Raw genomic sequence first — 19902 nt, 5'->3', positions numbered from 1 at the left:
TGTTTCAATGATGTAATCAAATTCCATGCATGCGTTGTTCCAGTATAAACTATCAATCGTTAATTCTTACAGGTGATAGTTGTGACTCTGATACCCAAAGAAACAAATGAAAAAAAAAAAGTGTCTATCATAACTAACTTGTAATGACAGAAGCATACAGGAAGCCGCCCCTATCGTTCCCCCATCCGGCTCCACGTAGACCAGGGGCCCGTTTCATAAAACTTGTCATCAGTGACAAGTTGTCATAGATGTGACAAGCTACTGAAATCCTTGCATTTGATTGGTTGAGAGTAAATTTGTCATAGAAATGTGGCATTTGTCACTGATAGCAAGTTTTATGAAACGGGCCCCTGGGCCTCGTTTCAAAAAAACTTGTTATCAATTACAAGTTACGATAGTTCTTATAAGTCATTGAATTCCTTGCATGTCATTGGTTCAGAGCAAATTTGTAATCGAAATGAGGCAGTTGTTTACTGATAACAAGTTTTATGAAACGGGACCCTGATACATTTCTGGCACACGACAGTTCACAAACACCACAAATTTCTAGTTTGGGAAGAGTCCTACTACTTACACTAATCATATTATTATGTTCACATTCCATGCTGGTACTCAAACAGTGTAAAAGCGCTAACAGTTACACAATAAAATCCAGTCCCGGAAAAAAAAAGAAAACATGGTCACAATCACACCAGATCACAACGATATTTTTTGTAAACATTCTTAAAGGTCTACTCTTTTGAAAGGATTGTATCTCAATGCTTTTGGAGATATAAGTTCTTGGGATATCGACCAGTCACATATGGTTTTACAGACTGAGCGGTTCCTTGCCTTTCAGGTGACCAGTAAAGAAAAATATGGCCTATTTTCTAGGGCGGAATGTCGCAATGGCAAATTTATGGCCCATTTATTCGACCATAAATGCTGCGAACATATTGTACAACGACTAGCTTTAATACAATTTGCACTCCAATTGAGGAACACATCGACGTGCTGCGCCTCTCCTATAAAATCGTAAGAAAGACACTCCTAATTCTATGCACTATTCCAAGGTTGCCACGTATTTGCTTTGTTCACTTGGCTTTCACGGTGCATTCACAGCAGGGATCATTGTTATCACCTTATCATTGGGGGACTGTAGTAATCCAATAGGATGTGTCAGCTAAAATGTTTTCACACCAGACCTGGGGCAGTACCTTCCCCATGTAACTCCCGTTTAGTATGTATTCCCACGAAACCCAGGTGGATGAGGAAGGTTTACACTCAACCTTTTCCATAATTTAAATTGATATACTTAATGTGCCTATAGGCACGTATAACTTGAAGTGCCATGTTGTTAGCATTCAGTAATCTCTCCACTCACGCTTGACCTAGTTGTACTTAACCTACTACGCCCGTTGAGTATAACAACTGGCCTCAGTCTAGTAGGCAAGCCATGGGAACAATAGAGGGGCATTAGGACATCTCTGTTTATTAACGCGACTTTTCAGACATCTGCGCCAAGAAAATTTTACAATACAGGGCCCTGTTTCATAAAGTTATTCCTAAAGTTTAGTTCCCATAACTTCTACTGTAATAATGGAATTATGATGTGCCATTAATGGTATATATGTGCCATTTTTGTCCTTACTTTTAAACAAAGTACGATTGTATGTCAATATTTCAACTACGCTGGGGCAAAAAATACACTTTCAACTAAAAGATGAGTTAAAGTGTAAGAATAATCATTGCTATCTGCAAATTTGAACTTTAGATGTTGACATTTTAAAAATGATTAGGAAACAGCTTTGTTAAACAGGACCCAGATCACTCTGGGCATTGGTGTACAGTAAAAGACGAAATTGCTATAATTATATTAGGAGTTCCTCATTCCTCAGCTGCTGAGGGATGGTGACGTACACCCTAACCCAGGTCCTGATGAGCATGAATTCAACAGGGAATCAACACGAAATTGCTATAATTCATAATGAGCATGAATTCAACAGGGAATCAACACGAAATTGCTATAATTATATTAGGAGTTCCCTCATCCCTCAGCTGCTGAGGGATGGTCACGTACATCCTAACCCATCAGGTCCTGATGAGCATGAATTCAACAGGGAGTCAACATGCAAATCATTATGTCAATCACAATATACTTCGCAAGATTTATTGGAGCTGCAGCATGGAAGTAATTATCTCCTGCCCAAACATGTGTATATTACTATCATGACACTGAATTGAATTGTATAAAACCCACAAGGCGAAGCAAGCGAGGTGGGGTGAAAACCAGAAGTTGGCGCCACCAACGAGATACAGCTCCTGTATGGTCTTGCAGCAGTAGCGCTAACATCACCCATGCTGCTGCTCAACTTGCATGTAATCCTCTCAAAGATACTCCAATCTCTGTTATCACTTCATCAAGGCGTTGTGTCAAGCATCATAAAAGAAATAGGCAGTTTAGTAATCTGACTAAGATTATCCCTCAGTCTTCTTCTGCAAGTTATTTCAAGCTAGCTCTCTCAACGTGCGCTCCCAAAAAAAAAAAACAAAGAAATGATCATCGATTTCAGGAAAGGCAGTGCACGGCACGAACCTCTACGGATTCATGGGGATGTCATTAAACAAGTTCACGAGTATAAGTACTTAGGAACAGTTGTTGACGACAAACTCTGCTGGAGACAAAATGGTTTGTCTATTCGAAAAAGATTAAATCAGAGGATGTTTTTTCTCCGGAAACTTAAGAAGTTACGAGTTGACAGGATCATCTTAATCCTGTTCTATCAATCTGTCATTGAAAGCGTGGTCACCTTTAGCATCATTTGCATTTTTGGCAATCTGACAAATGAACAAAGGGGCAAAATTGATCGAGCACGGAAAGTGGCGGGTGATAGGTACAGAGCTCCAATCTATGCAATCCTTGTATGCCAAACGTGTACTATCCAAACTGCAGAAAATAATGACAGACACCAGTCCTCTCATCCACTCAATGGTTGTTTTGTGTTCAACCGTTCTGGAATAAGATTGTGTCCACTTCAAACTCGTCGAGCACGCTTTAGGCAATCTTTTATCTCAAACTCAGTACATATGTTCAATGCATCAGTTAGACGATGATATTTTGATGGTTTTGGGAATACTTGTGTGTGAAGTTGATATCAATATAGGAATTATGTGAGGTCACTGAATGGCTTATGTTTTTATGAGTGGTTGAGGTTGTGTTGATTGAAGGTATTGTTTGTCAATGGGAGTGATTATTGGAGGGATCTTTAAATGTTCACATTGATTTTTGATGTATGTAATTTTGGGTCAGTTGTGTTATAAAGTATTCTGTTATTTGGGAGTTTTGCAGTAGGGCTTGAAGTGTAAAGATCGATATTGTCATAAGACCTGGCTGTAGATAGTTTAATTATAGCTGCTGTTTATTTTTGTATATTTGGCAATGCCCGACATTATTGTCCTGATTGAAATGTTTACCGGTATGTTGGTAGTTTTGTTTGTAACTCATATTTTGAAATAGGTCTATTATAGCTGCAGTTCATTTTTTGTATATTTGGCAGTGTCTGACATCATTGTCCTGATTGAAACGTTTATCGGTAGGTGCTTATGTTGGTAGTTTTTGTTTGTAACTCACATTTTGAAACAGTCGTATAGCTGTTGTTCACATTAATTTTTGTATATTTGGCAGTGTCTGACATTATTGTTCTGATTAAAATGTTTACCAGTATGATGTTGGTAGTTTTTGTTTGTAGCTCATATTTTGACATTTTTTGAATTGTGGGGGGGGGGGGGGGTGGAGTTTCTGTTTTGTTTTGTTTCATCTGCACATACCTGCTCCAGGGAACAGGATTATGGGCCAGGGACAAATTTCACATTCCTCTCTCCTCCTCTCTCTCTGTCTGTCTGTCTCTCCCCCCCCCTCTCTCTCTGTCTGTCTGTCTCTCCCCCCCCCCCCCTCTCTCTCTCTCTCTTTCTCTCTCTCCTTCTCTTGTGTGGGTTATGGAGCAAAGGGTTTGGGTAGATATTGTAGGTATGAATGTTGAAATAGTATTATTTTGATTATGTTTGAAGTGATTTGAAGTATTTATTTAACTCTATAGGGAACATCAGAGGGCTTATGTTTGTTATTACTGGTTGTTATGACAAATGTTAACTGAGACTCATGTTAGTCATGTGTGTGTGTGTGTGTGTGTGTGTGTGCGTACGTGTGTTATTTTGAATTTTCTGATATAAGTTTTGTTTGTAGTATTATATTAATATTTTGTAAATGTAAAATTGGGGGCTGAGAAGGGTTGAAGTAGTTTGATTTATATAGGGTTATAAAGAACTGATATATTGTATATGTATAATTGTGTAACAGATTTGCAGGGTGTTGTTTGTATTCATTGTGCTTATCATAGACGTAATTAAAAATTGTGATGTAAAATGTGTTTGTACTGTCATGATCATTTTGTTGCAATGTAGTGGCAGTGGAAGCCAAATTTCTATGTCTGACATAGACCAATAAAGAAATGAAAACAGGTTTCGACTTGAAACCCCTAAAATATTGGATATTAATCCATGTTTGAATTTGATCTGATTAAAATATTCATAACAAATGGTCTTCCGACCGACACAAACAATGTCATAACTTCTTTATATCTCATCCGATTTTGATCTTTTTGCATTGTTCTGAAGGGATTTTTTTTCTCTTTCTTTTGAAAATAAAATCTTTTGGTGGATTTCTTCTTATTCAATAAGTCAATGTGTTTGTGTAGCTTGAGTTTTTAGGCCTATGAAACATGAACATTTAGACCATAATACCGCAGATAAAATGTGTTTCTAAGTCATTTAGTACATCCAATCAAATGACAGGATAGGCACTTTTGCTCACAGAACAATTTGCCAAATTTTATTCGACATGCGCGGTCATTGAGTGTTTTATTATTTTTATTTTTGTGTTTTAGCATGACTGGTAGGTTTTGATTTAAGATACAGAGGTATGGAAAATGTATTAGAATTAATCAATTTGTGTATTTATGATTTCAGTGTGAAGGACTGATAGGGAAGGATATGAAGGTACTGAGTAATAAAGGGAGGGAGGTACCCGGGGTTAATGGCATGATAATTCTTCTGTGATTTTTCCTATAATTTTGTGGGTCTTCTTTTTGTGGTATGTTTTGTATTTTGTTATAGAAATTAGAATGGTCCTATGTTATTTCATTGTACATGTTTTGTTTTGCTTGTTCATGACAGTTTTTACCTTTATACGGTGCGAGCTCAGCCCCTTTGTATACAGATCACTTAGCAAAAAAAGAAAATGCTACCCTACTAATATCGTATAATGAGACTAAAGAATGATTAAAAGAAATGAATAAATCACGAAACATTGCATTGTTAGTATATAATATTTAATATGCAAAAATCATCAAATGTTAGTAAACATAGCTAGGACCACGATGTTTATATGCATACCGTCATCATATGACACATCTTACATTGAATTCAGTAGGGGAAACACAATGATGGAAGGTAAGGTGTAAATATCTAGGTCTGAGTTTCTTTGCAATATTTTACCAGATATGGGCCAGGCATAAACTAAAAACTGGAATTTGTTCAAACATTATTACACAATTAAGACACTCGTGGGAAAGACATCTGCCGAAAGATAAGACAGAAATAAAACATCAAGTTGATATGCATATAAATAAAGTACATGTATGAGTAAATAGCAACAGTTACAAATTTTCTGAGTAAATATGATTTCATGTTTATAAAGTTTATGAATGTATAAGATTATGATGATTTTATAAATATATATTTGTGAATGTCGTTATGATGATTTTGTTAACCCTTTTATAAGATACATTTCATTAATTTATATATATTCTTCTCGCATTCATCTCAAATATTGAAATCGTTACAAACGTATGCTACGTGATAACAAGAATACAGATTACACAATGCATGAATATGATAATCCTATTATATGATATTACATTCTATTTGATTTATGTAGACTTTTCTGACAGTCATATCTGGAAATGACAGTCGTACAAAAGTATGCTGCCTGATAAACAAGAATACAGATCAGACAATCTAACCACACCACAAAAAAAGGGCTAAGACAGCATAAATTAAGAAAGCAACACTGGTTCTGCGGAAATAAGATTTAAATTCAAATAAACTTAGCCTAGATAGGCTTTAACAAAAATGGAACAGCCTAACCTATCTAGCACATGCACCCGTCAGCGCAGGTTTATATTTTTGATGTTTGTTAAGCAAGTACGAAGCCAAGTGTCATGAACATTAAAGCAATCGGAATTTGCAAAATTAACGGAAAAAGATTAATTTGCCTTTCCGAATTCCAGCATTTGTGTTTGCAACACTTTGACGTTCTAACATGTCTAAAGCATAAAAAAGCACTTTGAACTTCAAAACTTATGTCACAATTTTGCAGTACCAATGACTGCGGGATGTAAGCTTATCCATTACATGATAAGACTGAAAAAAAAAAGGTCAGTATCTCCAGACATCTGGCTGCAATTTGCGTTCAGACAACGACCCTTGTTCTTTACAGGTTGAAACTTAATCACACCAAAGTGAAACGTTGCCATTGCCAGGTATGCGTTTCTAAGTAACTATAGATGTTCGTTCTTATAATAATAAATAATAGTTGATATGATTTATATAGCACCAAATCCACTCTGCAGAGTGCTCTAGGCGCGGAAGGAAGAGAAAGTGAAGAACATAAAGGACATACAAATATCAAATACATGTAACGAGTAATCAAATAGAGGCCTTAAACAGGTGAGTTTTTAGACTGCTTTTAAAGGAGTCTGATGAAGAACAATTTTCTATGGCTGAAGGTAAGTTTTATTCCATAAGGTGGGAGCCGTATTTCCATTTATACAACTATAAGCTGTGTATAAATAATCATTACAGAAAAAGAAGGGACACGTAACTATTCATACCTAATAAATGAATAGGCTACATTCTGCTCACAGACACAAATCATAAATCCTTTTTTAAATATCACCTTATTATGAACGAACAACAAATTGCTTATGTTCGGAATGCAACTAAAACCGTTTTGAATTACGGAAAGTGGAGATATTGGAAACATCGGTTTCGCATCTACTAGAAATGATAGTGTTCTTTGTCAACAGTAATGCGATACGTCCACTCGTCATACCTTAATATATTAGATTACTGAAGGAATTCTTTCGCCCTTGGAAGTTGTTCACAAAAGTATTGTCGGTATTGATCCACACTAACTTTATTATGTTTAATCGATGAACCATCGATGATAAATCTCACATGTATTCTATTTCTTTGAAATAAGCATGTTTGAACACCCTAAGTTTCTGCGTTTTCGCGAGGCTGGTTTTCTTGCATGATTCTTTGGACGAAGTCCAAGTAACGGGATACGCGCATTTTACCCGACGGAAAGTACGTTTCACCGCACGTGCCGCCCCAGCTTGTAACACCGTACAGAGTCCAACGGCCATCTGTCTCTTGAACGTTTGGTCCGCCGCTGTCACCCTAAAAAGATGAAAATACTCTAAGGTTAAGCCAACGCCTCTCAATCTTCACTGACGGTCAAACAATGTACAGGATATCCGATTTTGAAAACAAAAATCCCTTCACAGACAAAAGGAAAAAGGACATATCAAACAACACAGTCATCTTAAATCCTCCTATTATTATGTTAACTCGGAAACTAATCTGCTGTTATATCCCGTGTATTTCTCATTTCCTGTTTTGTGACAAGCTATTGAAATCCTTGCATCTGATGGGCTGACAGCAAATTTTCATAGAAATGTGGCAGTTGTCACTGATGACAAGTTTTATGAAACGAGCCCCAGAATAGAGCACATACACAGACACATAAATGCGCATTTTCTGGCAATAAACTGTATTTGCATTTCCAAATCAAGGGACGCTTTTACGAAGACAGTGTACTCCCGTTATAACTATTTCCTAATGAAATTTTGTTTTAATCGAACAGTGTAGTGTTTCCAGATATATAGATGGTAGTTTCAGAACCTGAATTTGGATTTCGTTGTAACGAGAATTTCGTTATAACAGTGGACGTTATAGCGGAAGTGCAATTTCTTTAGTTCAAATAGACATTGCCATGCTCCTTCTGCGATTGGGGTCCAACAGCCGATCTGCCATCTGTCAAGTGAGATGATGGCAATGCCCCGGTTACGTAGCATTTCTGAGAAGGCCTTCCGCTGCTAGTACTTTCAAGCAAAACTACCAGAGGGTCGTAATTGAAGTTGGAACCAAGCGACGAGAAATAGCCAGGGCCCAGCATGAGAGCATTATGCAGATCTGCCATGTTACTTTATCAAACTTAAAGGCTTTCTTTCGAATTTGCCGCAAATGGAGCCCGCCCCCCCCCCCCCTTGGGATTTTTGTAAAGATAAATAATTGACACATTTTAAACAAAAACAGAGATATAACATGATTCTCTTTGCCAATACATTAACATCATCACTTGGCAATTCGAATATTCGTGTGAAAAAGAGTGCAGGCTCTGCATTGGAAACGAGTAGAGAAGACTGGACTCATTATGTGCAAAGCATATTCTATTACTGCTGAGGGATTTTTTTTTATTGTTCCATATTCCACATTTCAACAAATAAATAAACCATAAACATAAAAATACAAAAGCATGGATGAATTGTCAAGTATAGCATTTAAGACAATTTACCATGTGAAATATGAGGAATCTACATAGAAGAATTGCTTGTAGGGTGTAGATTCCCAGATGCTGAGGTGAGATTAATTCTTACTTAATATGTACTATTGAAAGGAATGGCAATTTGTTAATTGGGGGAATATAAACGTCGAAGAATTAAAAGAAAGACCAAAAAAAAAAAAAAAAGGCAAAGAAAACAATGTTCGCGGCACAAAACTTCTGGAGAGTTGCGTGATCACCCGAGCGGGGTTACAAACCAGATACAGTGTACAATAGCAAAAATACAAAATATGCACAAAGAAGGTCCAGGAAATAATAAGAAATCGCGAGCGAGGAACGTGTTACATAATCGATAATGACAGAAATACGAAGTATGAACAGAGAATATCGAGGATGATTAAAGAATAGCTATAAGTATGAATTCAGAAAAACTAGTTTAAGTTTATGCTTTAATAAATTAAGAGACTGGGATTGGATTATTTCTCTATCCAAGTCATTCCAAAATTTAGGTCCTGTAGTAGTTATTGTTTTTAAAGCAGATGCTATCCATGTAACAGGATTGTAGATTTTAAATGAAAAAATCTGAACAAGTCGGTAAACTGTGCTAACAAAAAAAAAAAAGAAAAACACTTACAGTACATGACGACTGGTATCCAGTAGGCTGCAAAAGGCAAAACATAGACGGGCTGACTTGCAGTAGGTCTGAATACAGTAACTGCTGACAAAATGCATTGGGAATCACAGGTGCCCTGGCCTTTTGGAGTAGATTCGGTAGTGGCCCTGCAAGGAACGAGAAAAAAAGACGTAAACCAGCAATAAATGTGAATCCCAATCAAGGGTGAAACATTCAAAGTAGATTCAGAGAGCATTATTTTGAATATATGACATACACTTCTAGCGTGCATCGTGGCTGCGCGAGGATGTATATACGCAGTAAACGCACGGGAGAAGCAGTGACAAGTGTTCTTCACAAAGTTCATCTCTTATAATATCCTCTCGCTTTGCCCCATCCCACAATCCCATCCATGCCCTCTCATATTTTAGGAAGTCATTACATTACATTATGTAAAAAAAAAAAGAAAATGTTAGTATGGAACATCATACCCCTCGGTATTAAATCTATTCCGTCTTAAACTTAGAAGAAAAGTCAGTAAATAAGAAAATGATAAAATCGATATTTAAATTTCTGGCAAAGAAATAGTGATAGCATGACGTTACTAGTGTGACATGACATGACAAACATAAATCATATTCAAATCTTTCTAATGTTCGAGATTCATTTTATGTAGCCTCTAGCAAGCCTATAACAGCTTATTTCTGTTTTTTTTTTCAATTCTGTTCTTCAACCTCCCCCCCCCCAACTCTCACCCTCGAAATAAAACTTGCATTTCATTCAACAGATGCGTTGCCCCCCAAAAGGAAACCCCCAACAGACAGATAGAAAGATAGATAGATAGATAGATGGATTGATACATAGAAAGATAGATAAAAATAGATAAAGCATGAAATTGGCCACGTATTTGGTGGGTACTGCATTGCAGCTATAGTCATGACGAAGGACGAAGGGTACTAGTAGACGTAGCAGTGGTTCACTTTGTTTGTTTGTTTGTTTGTTTGTTTTTATTGCTGCGAAGATTTCGACCCTTTTACAGGACTTCATCAGGACGTGGTAAGGGCTTTGTCAAACCCTAACGGAGACCTGTAACACCTGAACTGAGAAAAGAGGCTCTGAAGTACAGTGTCTATTCAAACGCTTAATCTTTACCAAACTGTGCTAGTCGTGCTACGAATAGGACAAAAATAGGATGTAAACTATCACAGCAACAACAATGAAGGGATTATCAGATCAAACAGATATTGATCATGCTTTATTAGCGCGATATGTCTATTATTAGTGCCAATTTTCAAAGCAGTATAAGCATAATTCTTTCTAAAGTTCTTAGAGTTGAAAGTGAAGAGTATGCACAAGATTTTTAAGAAATGAGATGAGGACTCTATGAGACACGCCTTATTACACTATTCTACGAAAGAAAAACGGCTAAAAACACAATTTCCTGTCTGTTTCATGATCCTAAACTTCAGCATAATGTCGAAGAAGACTTGCTCTTTCAGAAAATATGAAAAACTCCAGATTATGGGTTGACCCATTTCACCTCAAACAAAATCAGTGCGCACGACTTTTTGTAGGTTTTGTGGTGCACGGTCACATCTTACACTAAACATAAAACATACACACTCTATACAGCCAATATTTTCATACAGTTTAAGAAAAATATTATCTCACCTCCGCGATAGAAATAACTACCCCAGCCAGTAAAAGTGACGTAACTCCCAACGTCAGGGAGTTCGCGGGCCTGAGGCAGGCAGACAGGCTGCACGGCATCGGTAAAGTTTAGGGGTGACGCCAGTTTGAGCAGGGCTACATCATTGATGAGGGTTAGTGTGTTGTAGTTTGGATGCATGAACACTTCCGAGACATCGCGGTGCTGTGCAGAGTCAGTGGAATCCTCGTATTCGTACGACAAACTGCCAGCTTTCACCGCGAAGTTGTCATCTATTTCACTGAAAGAGAGAAAAGTTAAGAAAAGGTTGACGAGATGTTGGTGTTTTTACGAGAAGTGGATTTTATTTCCTTTTTTTTTTGGGGGGGGGGGGGGTGGCTGGAGTTTACATGAACATTATGACAAATTTAAAACAAAGTCTGTAAAACCTAAACGTCTGATTCTACTCTGAAGGCATGTGCGAGTAACAAGGAAAACGTATGCGTTTTAACCCTGCTAGGCTATGGTCACAACCAGCAAAAATCAGTCTGTTCGGCGACCGGTTGGCGGACACCAATCTAAATGAGCTGTCGCTGTAGAGGGAGTTAGGGAACGAAGAATAGTAAGAATAACAATGACAATTAAAATCACAGAAGCAAGCCAAATGACCAGGAGGGGGAGAGGAGCCAGAGCAATCTAGAATAGTCTGAGGGAGGTATAGAGGCAAGGAAACTCTACCAATTTCTCCTCTTGAAAGAGTCCAATGATGTAAATGTCAGTGCTCAGACACGATTAGCGAGGCAAGATGTACACACCGCTGAATCTTCAGTTCAGTTCAGTTTATTTTATGTTCGTACGGGACATGCTTCAGCCAATGGCTCCCCCCCCCCCCCCAGCTGGTCCATGTCTTGTAAAAACGCTTTATTCAATCATAAATCATACAATGATAACAGCTAGAAGTAAGATATACAAACGAAGCCAAGAAAGCCAAAATGTATTTTTTTATTGGTAGAATACACAGAAAACCCAAAGCATTTTCTTAACCATCGTCCAGGCCGTTAATAACAATATTTAAACATATTATTTAACATCATTTAGAATGAATATTCACATAATGTTTTACTTCAACCATATTCCCTACACAAACAAATAAAAAGACTATTATGATTGTATGTTTTATTACTTGGCATAGATTCGAAGGTCCTATATTCTTCCCCTTCAATTGCAGTGGCGGATCCAGAGGGGGTGCAAGAGGCGCACGCCCCCCTTATTTATCGTTAAAAACAAAAGAAATAAAAAGAAAAAATGAAATGAAACCCAGAAGTGCACGAGAAATATAAGTTGCGCCCCTCCCCCCCCCCCCCCCTTTACAGAATATCTGGATCCGCCCCTGAATTGAATATGACCTCCGGATTCGAACCAGTTCCTATGTAAACACCAGAACAGAAGGGATATTGTTGCTATCACCTGATATCAGAATACCTTTACTCTGACTACACAATCTACAAAATTCTCATCTTTTACACCTTTGTCTCATAATATACAGGAGCAGTTTGCACATTTCTGCTTACACGCAATGAGCCGCTGTGAGGACCCAGTCTGGAGCTATAACACTTCCACCGCAGATGAAGCTATCTGTGTAGGCGTAAAGTGCAACGTGCCACGGAAACTCGCCAACTACGACAACATCCTCTCCGTGAGTGACGCGATGGACTTGAAGCGCTGGTCTTTGCCCGCAGCCTAGATCGAATAGAATACTCAAATTTATATATATTGAATTATACAATTTTCAACCAGAATCGTTTACGGTGATCATGTCATCTTCGACATTTGGATACTCTCTTATTCGCTGCTGCCATTTCAACGTTATGCCTAGATGCACATGTATAATTGTACACTAAAATGCAGCTCATTGCAGTGGCATCATGATAAATTATTGCATCAACGCAGTATCATGTCACTCAATATTAATAAATGTCAAGGTATACGAGTATTTCCTCCACAAATGCCAATATATCAGTACTACAGAGGTCGCATTTGCTCATTCTGTTCGCATCATCACCCCAATTGCATAATTGTTATCAAACATTGATAAAAATAAAGTTGTAATACAGTATTGCAAAATTTGGTAAAGCAAAGCTCATGGTCATGAAATAATTCCCTCAATGTACAAGACAAACTTAAGCTGGTCCGTAGAATCAAGAGAATACGTTTAGAGGCATTGATTACATCCTAACAGTTCTCACCTGGATAAGACACATTCGGAAGCGTACAACCATCTTCATCGAAAAAGTCTAAGCAGTCGTTGACACCGTCGCAGAATGCATGTTCGGGAATACACAAAGACGTGTTCTGACATCTGGTCATGTTGTCTCCACACCCTTTGAAACACAATTTATACAAAAGTATAAACTAGAAATGTCGCTACGGCGACTGGTATGCCTCCGCCATAATGCATGATTCTCCCAATAGGTCTAAATAGTACACGTGGACAATGTGTGATTACATTTTCACAAAATTGGCAAAATGTTAAAATGACAAGCTTGTCACAAATGTGTTGAATGCTCACCTTCCTTGACCTAGGTTTAATTCGATGAATAGGAGAGCATGCATTTGGGATTTAATTACTTTAACTTGACTTTGACCCATTCATACGTTTATGCATTGAGCAATTTTCAAGGTATGAAGAAAAAGTGCAATTTCTGTATTGAATAGTAAATTGTTACCATTTTCATCTGGCCTTTGACCCTAAAATTCATAAGATAATCACTGTGAGGCAGAAGATGCATAAATATGCAGTACGTTTCAAGATTACTTGAACCACTTCCAAGATATGAAGGAAAAATTTAGTTCAGCACTTTCACTTGATCTTTTGACCTTTGAGGCAAAAACAAAAGAAAAAAGAAACTTTCCAGAGAATCTCTATTAGGTTAAACGTGCATACACCTAGTGAAAAAAAAAATCCTGCTGGCATTGCATAAACATGAGGGAAATATTTAGTAAAATTTTGAAGTGTTGCCCTTGACCTTTGACCCCTGACCTTTGAACCCATGAACCCTAAATCCTCTAGATAATCACTGCCAATCAGTACATGTATTTATACTATGTTCCGTGAAGAGACCTTGAACAATTTCCAAGGTACAGAGAAAAAAGGTGAAGTTTTGATATTTTTACTTGACTTTTTGACCTTTGACCTCATGACCCAAACTTTCACAAGAGAATCTTAATTGGGTAATACATGTATACACTAAGTTTCAAGAAAATATCTTCCGGCATTGCATAGATATGATGGAAATCGTGAAATTTTATGTATTTGACCTTGACCTTTTGACCTTTGCCCTTGGGCATGTGCACCCAAGAGTTGATAGGCACAACTTCACCCCCTAATACACATACATGCCAAGTTTCATTAGGATACCTCAAAAGGTTTTGATAGGAACCTTGCCCACATAATTCATTACGGACGACCGGCCGGCCGGCCGGACGGACGGACGGACGGACAACCCGAAAACATAATGCCTCCGGCACCACTTCGTGGCGGAGGCATAAAAAAGGTGTTAAATTCATTTTTTTTCCTCTCAAATGTTCGTTCTCCGAGAAGAAAGGGAAATTTTTGAATCAGTTGATTTGTATAACCATACCTCTTGTAGATTATCGCAACAATCTCCATGTTTATTACACCATTCCATAGACACAAGATGAAAATGATTGAAAAGCTGTTATATACAGCAGAGTAAAAATGACAGGCATATCCGTTTTATAGCACACCCTGATGATTCCCTGTAAGTTTTAACATATAGAAAATATTCAAGAATCGTAGAACTCGTGTTCTCATCTTCCTGTAACCCGTTTTGCTTTTAGCAGTGTGAATTATCATGTCCGATAAAACACATTAAAGCAAATATTATTCAGGCCTTTACAATTTTCTCTTTTTGGAGTAGAAAGTTGTACTTTTTGAAACACTAATAACATTCACCCATTACAACAAGCGGAGTAAAATGTAGGAAAATCTTGGCCGATTCTTTAATAACAACTTAATTCTATTTTTTCTATTTCTTTGTTTAAATTTGTTAGAAAAGATTATTCATAAAAATGCCCCTTGATGAGAGTATGTAGAAGGGTCCTGACAATGAGTGCTCGGGAAAACCAGTTTCGACGTTTGTCGCGAGCACCATCGAAGACTAGGCTTTACATCTTTACTCAGCGTTTACGTAATGAACCCCGCTAGAATACTCTCAATGTTTGAATCAATGTTATTCTAAAGACAAGATCTTGCGATAAGTCGCCTAAATAACCACAACCATTAAATATGCACCATATGAAGTACATGGTGATCAGTACTTAAATGCTAAACGCAGAACGAAAACAAAAGAAATCAGCACATTTTTCCCGAATTAGGAAATGTAGGCACATAATTCATTAAACATGTCTAATCATACCAACTGTATCTGCCAGCAGTTCCAAATGGAATCCTTGCTCCGATATTATGGAATCACTGATGAAACGTATCCAAATCGCCGGTGTTAGGACTCTTTAAAGGGTAGAGAAGATTCAGTCAAGAACATGATTGCAATATGTTTAGCACTAGAAAAATGCATTAACTTGAAACACACACACACACACACACACTCGAAAATGCGAAACACATACATGTATCAGTCACGAATAAAGACATCTTCTTCTCTGCAGTACTATGGCCGCTCGTTTGCAAATTACAGAATAATTCCCTTTCTGCGAGTGCGGGTATATGTTTGGTATTGAAATAATATCACTGAGTGTTTGTCTTCTCGGGTTCCTTTGATAAAAAAGACAAAACAAACAAACAAAAACACGCATGTGGCTCTACATCAGCAACGAAAGTCATTTTGTAAACTTAAAGATAATAAAAAGTTTTGGTACCTCAAAAGCTTCCCTGAATTTCCTTGTCTTGGTTTGTGTTTCAGGTTAAAGTACGTTGTCTGTGAGAATTTCTCGCCCCACAGTGCTCTCATGTCTTAGTAATCATGCAATAATGGTTTCGTACCAGAGCCGACGCTGTACAGCGTCGATAAATATTGTACGAAACCACTGACTGCAACCAGCAGCGTGCAGCCCATTGTACGCATAGCTAACTGCGACCAGCAGCCCCATACGCATAGCGTAATGGGGCTTCGCATTGTAGCATTTAGGATCATGACAGAATTAGTATCGCGGGTAAATGTCAACTTAAAATCCAAAAATTTCTTTGATTTGAAGACTTACCAATTAAGATGAAGTATTGAAAACAGGCTTCGAACATCGTTTGGTTCTGCCAATAGTCCCTTTCTGTTCGAATTGATGACTGAATGTGACGTGGAAACGATCGCGTATTACGCCAGTCCACAAGGGTGGTGAGAAAACTAATATGAGTAACTACCGACCTATATCAATATTATCGATTATCACAAAAATTATAGAAAAGTTAGTATTTGATCAACTCTACGGATATCTGCAAACGAATGATTTGCTTAGTGAGCACCAGTCAGGCTTTAGGCCAAACAATTCCACCATGACTGCCTTGCTTACCACCACTGAAGACTGGCTTGACAATATGGACAAAGGCAACTTTGTTGGGATAGTAACCTTGGATTTAAAGAAGGCTTTTGATACAGTAGACCATGGTATCCTCTTAAAGAAATTACGCATGTATGGTATCAGTGATGTTGTTGTTGAATGGTTCCGAAGTTATCTTACCAGTCGCACACAATGCACTATCATCAACGGTGTACAATCTAGTCCACGGACAATCACATGTGGAATACCACAGGGGTCAAATCTGGGCCCTTTACTTTTTGTTCTATACATAAACGATTTGCCTTTATCTGTAAAGAAAGGCAAGGTTTCATTATATGCAGATGACACCTGCCTGCACTACTCGTGTAGTGATGTGAAGAGATTGACGGGCGTTTTAAATGAAGAATTGGTGAGAATACATAGATGGTTAACCAGAAATAAGCTCGCTCTTAATGTTACAAAGTGTGAATTTCTTTTAATTGGGTCAAGAAAGAAACTCAACTCAGTGGAGCCACCATGTATTAAGATAAAGGACAATGTTATTACTCGTGTTTCAAATTGTAAATATCTGGGTGTGAAAATTGATCAATATTTAGAGTGGACAAATCACATCGATTCATTGTATAAAAAATTACAAACCCTTTTATATTTGTTGAAAAGAATTCGACCTTATATAACAGAGCAAATGGCATTGATTTTCTATAAAACTATTATTCAAAGTAGGATTGATTACTGTAGTGTAATCTGGGGAAACGCGGGGAAAATACGTATTGATAAAATTCAGAAATTATTAAATAGAGCATTGAGAGTTTCTATGAATGTAAAATGGAGATTTTCGAGTGAAGCATTATTTGATTTGATACAAACAAATGCAAAGTTAAAGATAGATACATTTATTGAAAGAAGTGATAAACAGTTATTGTATGTGATGTATAAAATTGTAAATAGGATTATGCCACAAATTGTATGTAATTTATTTCCATTTAAGCCGACTACTTATATACTGAGAAAAGGAATATTGAAACTAGATGTACCACACCCAAGAACTAATTTTAAGAAACGTAGTGTAACATATCGAGGCGCTAAATTATGGAATAATTTATCAGATGATGTAAAGCAAAGTGTATCTTTTCTTACATTTAAACATAAGGTGGATAAATTATATACGTAGTAATTGTTTGCATTGAACTGTAACACTGTGCATTAATCGTTTTCCTTTGTTGTTTTTTTTTTCAATATCTTAATTCTCATTTTCTTTATGTAGTATGCATGATTTCCTATGATTTGTTTTTGAGTGTCTGTTTGTTTGATTTTTGTATTTAATTTTAATTTTTTTTTTTTAAGTTTCCTATACTATGTATAAAATGTTGTATTTTGTAATTGTATGATTTTTTTACTTCACGGACTCACAGAAGAACAGCCATTGGCTGAAGTGAGTGACCCGTGGTGAAATAAAATAAACTCAACTCAACTCAACTCAACTCGGTCGAGAGGACCTTGGGAGAGCTACATACACTGGATACCATGGCCAGCGCATGCGCACACAAACATCGTATCCGTTCATGGATTTGAAATCTGTGTGCATGTGATGTGTTCGCATGCAGTGGCTGTAGTATTCAGTGTACTGTGTAGCTCTCCTAAGGTTCTGTCGACCGAGTCACATTCAGTCATCAATTCGAACAGAAAGGGACTATAGACAGAACCAAACGTTGCCCGAAGCCTGTTTTCAATACTTCAACTTAATTGGTAAGTCTTCAAATTGACGAATTTATGGGATTTTAAGTTGACATTTACCCTGCGATACTAAATCTGTCATGATCCTGAATGCTACAATGCGAAGCCCGATTACGCTATGCGTATGGGGCTGCTGGTCGCTAAATAAATGCGCATGGGGCTGCTGATCGCAGTTAATTGCATGATTACTAAGACATGAGAGCACTTTGGGGCGAGTAAGTCTCACAGTGTTAGTTATATGAAAGGTACTTTAACCTGAAACACAAACTAAGACAAGGAAATTCAAGGACACTTTTGAGGTACCAAAACTTTTTATTATCTTTAATAATGTGCTCATTGACCTCTCAATAAATGAGGCGCGTCCTTTGTTTCTTTGGTTTTTTTTTTTATTTTTTTAGGTATCAGGAATTTGTTATTTTGGTTTTCAGAATACAAACCTGAGATCACTGGCTCCGTCCAAACCATGGAAGCGAACGAACTCATTTTCATCGCTTGGTGAATCCCCAGTCCCGATCAATAGAAGGTCGTAACCTTCTTCCGTATGGAATTGGACAAAATGGACGAGGACGGAATAACTATCTGGAATACTGATCACCCAGATGATGTCCGTATTGTTTTGGTAGTCCTCTGGATAATTTGGTGACTGCAGCACCGTTCTTTCTCCAGCGGTTAAGTTGATGTAGATCACTAATAATGACAGGTGAAACGTTCGTATGATTAAAATGTAAAGTCTAGGAAAAAAGTCGCATATAGTGTTGTTGTTTTTTTTTTTGAAATACAAACATAATTGAAACATATATTCTATTAACGCATACTTTACAGCAAATTGCAGATATACTGTAGTCTTAAGAAGCAAACTGGGAGAGCCTATAAATCAAAAGCACAGCTTATATTACTTATACCCCAGAAAAGTTATTGTGAGAAAGAGAAGAACTACAAGGTAGGGCCCCATTTTCCTCTCTCTTCTTTCTTTCTATGAAACAACAACAACAACTACAAGGTAAGAAAAGTCGATCGAGATGAGAAAGGAAAGGAGAAATGGAAAAAGGAGAGGATCATGAAGCCAAGGGGTTGATAATTCTAAACAGAATATATTATTTGTAATAATTTATTCCTGTGTCTCTTGAAGTTAATCAAACTAGATGTTGCTTTTAAAATTGTGTCCTATGAATTCCACGTCTTAGGCGCGGTGAATGGCAAAATTTTGCTAGCAGACAGCGTTCTGTTAAAAGCCAAATGCAAAAGATATTTTTGATTGAGATTTCAGTCAATATTCTCAAAATATCATTATCATCATGCTTATGTATACGCTGTCGTACAGGGAAATCATGTACAGTTAACAACAAAACTAGAAATTTAGTGCTCGGCGGGTCGCGCAGCCGAGCACATGTATCCCCCGAACCCACAGCATCAAGAAGCATACCCTATTGGATTTACCTTTTCATGTATAAAGACGGAACAAGCAAGGGCGCCATCACCAAAAACCATAGGCATCTTTGTCTTATCATAATACACCTTCATGCCAAATTTGAAGATGAGCGAAGAAGAACTGCAGCCAGTAGAGCGCTCACAAGCAGACCCTATTGGATTTACCTTTTCATGTATAAAGACGGAACAAGCGAGGGCGCCATCACCAAAAACCATAGGCATCTTTGTCTTATCATAATACACCTTCATGCCAAGTTTGAAGATGATCGAAGAACTGCAGCC

General features: G+C 37.4%; 1 protein-coding gene across 1 annotated transcript in view; it reads right to left on the bottom strand.

Moving 5' to 3' along the window:
• Window positions 1–5357: 5357 nt before the first annotated feature.
• LOC140231790 (uncharacterized) overlaps window positions 5358–19902 on the bottom strand; it is a 176157-nt gene continuing 161612 nt past the window's right edge. Inside the window, exons 60-66 of the mRNA XM_072311946.1 lie at window positions 18630–18879; window positions 15366–15457; window positions 13173–13307; window positions 12498–12666; window positions 10950–11227; window positions 9300–9445; window positions 5358–7500 (exon numbers count right to left, since the gene is read on the bottom strand). Of these exons, the coding sequence (XP_072168047.1) occupies window positions 7315–7500; window positions 9300–9445; window positions 10950–11227; window positions 12498–12666; window positions 13173–13307; window positions 15366–15457; window positions 18630–18879 (1256 nt within the window). The 3' untranslated portion in view covers window positions 5358–7314. The remainder of the gene's footprint in view (window positions 7501–9299; window positions 9446–10949; window positions 11228–12497; window positions 12667–13172; window positions 13308–15365; window positions 15458–18629; window positions 18880–19902) is intronic.

This window comes from Diadema setosum, chromosome 8 (assembly GCF_964275005.1).
Source record: "Diadema setosum chromosome 8, eeDiaSeto1, whole genome shotgun sequence".
Taxonomy (NCBI): Eukaryota; Metazoa; Echinodermata; class Echinoidea; order Diadematoida; family Diadematidae; genus Diadema; species Diadema setosum.
Note: the sequence above shows the minus strand (reverse complement) of the source record. Positions and strands in the feature narration are given on the sequence as shown.